General features: G+C 38.3%; 1 protein-coding gene across 1 annotated transcript in view; it reads left to right on the top strand.

The window, feature by feature from the left end:
- Positions 1-6088, top strand: part of UBA2 (ubiquitin-like modifier activating enzyme 2) — a gene marked incomplete at its 5' end in the record, with an annotated part of 13786 nt that overhangs the window by 2701 nt on the left and 4997 nt on the right. The window contains 6 exons of the mRNA XM_010142922.1: positions 577-644; positions 2667-2788; positions 3619-3718; positions 4216-4376; positions 5453-5546; positions 5642-5754. Of these exons, the coding sequence (XP_010141224.1) occupies positions 577-644; positions 2667-2788; positions 3619-3718; positions 4216-4376; positions 5453-5546; positions 5642-5754 (658 nt within the window). The remainder of the gene's footprint in view (positions 1-576; positions 645-2666; positions 2789-3618; positions 3719-4215; positions 4377-5452; positions 5547-5641; positions 5755-6088) is intronic.

Genomic DNA, 6088 nt, shown 5'->3' with positions numbered 1-6088 from the left:
CCCCCCCCCCCTTTTTTTTTTTTTCAGATTAGTGTGGATTATAGCAAAAATCTCCAGTTCTTTGACCTGGGTTTTGGGGTGGGGTTTGGGGGTTTTTTTTTTTCCTTTATTTAGTATAAAGAAGTAAGGTAACTTAGTATTTAGGCCTTGGTCTAGTATCACAGAAAATCTGGCAGAGTAGTTTGGCACAGCACTGTAGGTTGAGGTTACTTTATTCTTCACTTTTGTGTGAAGTTAACACGTTTTTCAGTTTATTGCGTGTATTAATGTAAAGTTTGCTGGGATCTTGGGCAGTTGTAAGCACTGAATTCAGTACTGCAATATGAATGTAAGGCTAGGTGAGCTGCTGAGTAAGTTATACAGAACAGTTCTGCTAAATTCGTTTTTGGATTGGACATCTTGTGCTGTCACTGTTAAGTCCACGTGTGATGAATCCCAACAATTGAAAAAGCAATCTATGAAGAGGCATTCTGATAGCAAGAATTCTAAGTGGATATATGTCTGTAAGCAAATATTTCAGTCTTTAACCAGATATGATGAAATTCTAGTGTTGTGTTGTTCTTAATTATTACATAGCCAGTTGTTTGGAGAAGAAGATGCTGATCAAGAAGTCTCTCCTGACAGAGCTGACCCTGAAGCTGCCTGTGAGTGTGTTATAAGCTGGTAGCTTTCCCTGTGACTGGAATGTTCTGTTTCAGAGATTATGACTTGTTTCTGTACATTTCTTAATTGAAGTGAACTCTGTAACCTTTTATTTTAAGAGGAGTCCATTTACTGTACCCTTGGACAACAGGAGTTCGGGGGTTGTTAACAGTAGTTTCTCTTACAGATCTTCATGTACACATGCATGATTTACTTCCCTCGTATTAGATATCTGCAGCTATTTCAGCGTTTCAAAGTTAACTTGATGCGCAGTGTATGCCAGAAGTTTTTGCATGGAGAATGTGAAAAAAATACTCTTTAAAATGACAACGGTTTAGTAGTTTCGCCTGTCAGGAATGTGGCCCTTATGGGCAGCCTCAAGTGTTATTAAAATGATCACCCCAGCTGTGGTTAAAACTTGTTCATACAGTGTAAGATGGGTCACGGGCATTCGCTACTAGGTCTCAGAAGTGGGGGTAAAAAGCTGTGAGGAACACAATCGATACGCTCGCTAATCATAAAGTTCCAGTTAACACATCCAGCTGTAAGATAAATGACTTAGACGAATAGGCTTGTATCTGTTTAGAGACTGCTGTTCCCTCTGCAGCCCAGCGAGCTTCCCCACGTGCACAGAAACTCGAAGTGAAAAGCGAGCTTAAAGTGCAAATTAAATAGGATTCGCACGGTGGCCTTTTTTCCCCCTCTGCATTTGGATTTGATGGAATGCTTCCTTCCCTGAAGCTGAGACGCTTGTTTTTTGAACTGAGGACTGAGTGGTATTTGTAGTCAATCTGCATTTTCCACCTCTAGCTCTGAAGGATTGCAAGGAAATTCAGGGATTGTGTTTGGATTCTTCCAGCCTCAAACACTTTTCAATCTTAATCTACATAGGCAATATGTGGTGTTTCTGTAGCTATTCACTATTTTTCTGTAAGAACAGTAACTGTAGTTACTCTGAAGGTGAATAAGCATCATTGTTTGTTGCTTCTTTTGGATCCTTTGATCCAAAATGGAGTTTGATCCAATGGACTTGGGAGAGGGAGCTTAGAGGATCCTCTGACTTCAGATTTTCAGATAGTAATCACTCAACAGTTGTTCCTACAAGAATTGCAGGATGAAATAGCTGAGTTGTAACAAGAGAGGCATATAAACTCACTTAAAACAATGGCTGCTGGAATACTTGGAAGGTAGCAGACTGAAGGCCGCTTAATTAATACCAGGGCAATTACAGGAAGACCTGAGCTGTGGTCTCGTGTCTATAGTGAGGAAAGTGTCTGTAGCAATAACGCTGTTTAGAATCAGTGGGCATACATAGTGTGTCAGGGAAGAGTCAATGCAACCTTTGTAAAGGGAAGCTGGGCCTTGCATGGCTCTGCAGGTGCTTTGAAGGAATTGGCAAACCCGAGGATGAGCACATCTGGTTTATGCTGGTTTGAGTCTGCAGGGGACATCAAAAAACTTCTAGTGAGGGACTTGAAGGACATAAGTAGCCATGGGGATAGCAAAGGATGATGGAGAGATGGGTGGTGACGGGAGCAGCGTCTCCCACTGGGGATGGGACCAGCGCTGTTGAGCATACGTGATTTTTGCAAAGTCACTGAGAGTACTAACGATGAGGACAAACTGCAACCAGTAGTAGAAAGCTTTGCAATTGAGACAGACTAGGCAATGAGACATCATGTGGGTTTGGGGCGGATAAATACGAAATGATGCGCTGGTGAAAGCAGAGCGAACACCCACAAGTTTGCACATGAAGTAATTGGTCTCTGAGTTGATTTTTCTTGTTCAGTCAAGGTGTTAATAGATTTATGAAAATATCAACCTGCTGCTTATTAGGAATCACAGTAGCAATTGCTGGAGGTGGCTGGGAAAGAAACGCAAAATGAATAGCAGCTCTATACATGGAATTTTTTGATGGTCCCTGAGTAATCTTGATTACTGACTCTAGGAGGAATATCTGGATGTGATTTTTCTTTTTTTTTTTTTCTTTTTAATTAAAGTATTGGTTAACACTTTATTGATAGGGGAACCAGCAGAAGCAGAAGCCAGAGCACGAGCATCCAATGAAGATGGTGAGATTAAACGTGTTTCAACTAAGGAGTGGGCTAAATCAACTGGATACGATCCAGTGAAACTTTTTACTAAGGTATCTTCTTTACCGCAGTAAATGTCTTTATTTGACGTGTATGGGGTGCTTTGAAGTTAAGTCAAAACCAGTTTGGACACCTAACGCTAACCATCAATTATGCAATTATGTTATCATTTCCACTGATTTTGTTGTACTGATGGTCTTTTGCAACACTTGCTTGTTTTCTAGCATTCCATCTGTGTCTGTACAGATGGCTTCAGCAGCTTGTCCATGCTGCACAGGGAAAACTTAATTGGAATTACTTTTAATATGAAAAGGCAAACTTGAATTCTGTAGGAGCGTCACTGGTCATAATCAGAACCGACCTGAGGGCCTAAAAGCTATCAGTCATCTCCTGTGTATAACTAGGCTCTGACATAAGAAAATACAAACTGGTTTAGGTTTTTCCTTCTAAATTGTTGCTGAAAATGGATAAATAGAGGAAGTGAATATAGAACATGATGTTGGTAGGTGGTAATAACTTTATACTGGAATTTGATTGGAAAGTATGAAAGAGTTGTAGTGATGGCGTTAGCACATGGACCCGCTGTTTGGACTATAGTTTCTTGATTTTCACTTCACACCCCCCCAAATTAATCAGAGCTGTGTCTGCTTTATGTGTTAGAGAATGGGGAATAAGAAGTTTTTCAAATCTGTTTTCTTTTTTCCTGTGGAGTTTGATTTTTATTAATGTGGCTGAAAATATTTTCAAGGAGAAAAGCAAAACCACATAAATCTAATGCTGATTTTTCAATTTCACAGCAGATGTAAAAATAAAGTATGTCCTTTTCCCCCCGCCCTTTCATTTTAATGTGGGGCGTTTTGTTTGGTTTTTTTATGTTTTCTAGCTTTTCAAAGATGACATTAGATATTTGCTGACAATGGATAAACTGTGGAGGAAAAGAAAACCTCCAGTGCCACTGGACTGGGCTGAGGTACAAAATCAAGGTAATTGTCCCTCCTCCTACTATATATTTGTAAGTCATACCTGCTGTTTGTTAACGCATCTCTGTGATATGTACATTTTCTCACTGTCGCGGTTGAGTACTGATAATGAACATACTAATTCTCTGCAATTTCTGAAGACTTGAAGGTTTTGTCTATACAGAAAATGTTTTTTCTAAAACTGTTTTGCAGTTGTTATTTTAGATACTCAGTATTGGCTGTAGAAAATGTACATTGCACAAAATTTACATTGCACATGTCAGCTTATTCTAGGAGATCTTCTCAAGCACTGATGTGTTTCTCTTTGATAGCTGAGTTTTGCTGAAAATTTACATTTGCTGTAATTTGTGTGTTTGTAGGTGATTGATGTCATCACAGCTATATTGCAGTTTTAAATGCAGATTTGTTACAAAACGTTAGGGCTACTGCAGTTTAAGGGAGAACTTCTGTGGGATTTTTAAGCATTCCTCATCTTAAATATGATTTTTCTTTTCCCAAAGAAAAAAACTTATCTGACCAACAAAATGAATCCTCCACAGTCTTGAAGGATCAGCAGGTTCTCGATGTCAAGAGCTATGCACATTTATTTTCAAAGAGTGTTGAAACCTTGAGACTTCACCTGGCTGAGAAGGGTGATGGAGCAGAGCTTATATGGGATAAGGTTAGTTCTGCATGTGCAGTACAAATACGAATTAGACTCAGTTTAATTGCGAATGGTACTACTAGAACAAAAGCACCTCACTGAAAGCACTTTGCATGTGTAAACAAGCACATACTTTAAACACTGTATTTTGTAACTTGCTGAGTGTAAGGATTAACTATTGTGAGGTAAAATCACTTAATTCAACAACTTTAAAAAGCGCAAATTCAGAAGTATATGTTAATATTATTTTAAAAAATATTTTAATAATGCAACTTGATTTTTTCCTTTTTAGCTTTCTCTAAAACAAGCTCTTATACAGCAGTTTGTAGCTAGAGTTCTACTGAGTAATACATAATAATTACCTGTGACTAGGCATGTGATACACTACGAGTTGTGCTAAAGAAAAACAAGAAAATAATTTTCTCTTTTAGCACCAGAGGCAGTGTGCTCTTCCTGCAGTTTGTTGTCATTTGGCATAAGAAAAAAAGGGAGTTTGTAAATGTAGGGGGGGACAAAACAATAGAATAGTATTAAGACAGATAGTAAAAATACTTCTTTCTGAAACATCAGTTTTTGAAACAGCATAAAACATTGTAAGAGTTAGGATTTGAACATTATTTTGAACATACAAGGCATTTTATTTATACTAATACACAAAATCACTACTAAAATACTAAGTGCAATTTCTAAATACGTGTATTTCAAGTTTCACTGCTCTGTCTAAACAGAGTCACAGAATTGTTTTGGTTGGAAGAGACCTTGAAGATCATCAAGTCCAACCATTAACCCAGCACTGCCAGGTCACCTCTAATCCGTGTTCCTCAGCACCACACCTGTTATATTAAATACCTCCAGGGATGGTGAATCCATTGCTGACTTCCCTGGGCAGGCTGTTCAAGTGCGTCACAACCCTTTCTGGGGTTCTAAATGCACCATCTGAAAGCGGGAGTGTACTGACTTTGAAATGGAAGCTTGTACAGACCTTTAAAAAAAAAACTTTTCTGTTTTTACGGTTTTAGGAACCATGTGTTGCAGACTTTTTCCAATGAGAGTAATCTGATTTTTAAATATTTTTTATATTACCTTTTTGTCAGGATGACCCTTCTGCAATGGATTTTGTTACTTCAGCTGCGAATCTCAGGATGCATGTTTTCAGTATGAATATGAAGAGCAGATTTGATATCAAGTGTAAGGATTCAATATAATGTTTTATTTAAATACTAATCTAAACTTCTCGTTTTCATTTGCTGTTAAAAATCTGCATACTCTTTCTTATTTTACAGCAATGGCGGGAAATATTATCCCAGCTATAGCTACTACTAATGCAATAATTGCTGGTCTGATAGTGCTGGAGGGCTTGAAGATTTTGTCAGGAAAAATAGATCAGTGTAGAACGGTAAGTGGGAATGAGATACTCTTACTTTCTTGATATTTATTTTTTGTCTAAAAGTCACATTTAACCTTCTTTGACTATTGCGAAGATTTACTGTCTTTTACTTGTTGCTTCATTAGATTCTAAATGTGCTGGGAACTTCTACTTACAATGAAAAGAGAAGTGGAAGTCTCAAGGATTGTTGAATTCCTCTGATTTATTGAAAATTGGCTGCTGGATAGGAGAGAGGACCAGACTGGCATCACGTGAAACGTGTTTGTTTCATGTTGCAGATCTGTTTGGCAATAGCGGGTCGGTCAGCACAGGTGTCACTGCGGACTGGCCATAACATGCACTT

The sequence above is a fragment of the Buceros rhinoceros genome, unplaced genomic scaffold (assembly GCF_000710305.1).
Source record: "Buceros rhinoceros silvestris isolate BGI_N320 unplaced genomic scaffold, ASM71030v1 scaffold26089, whole genome shotgun sequence".
NCBI lineage: Eukaryota > Metazoa > Chordata > Aves > Bucerotiformes > Bucerotidae > Buceros > Buceros rhinoceros.
This window is presented reverse-complemented; position numbering and strand designations above follow the sequence as displayed.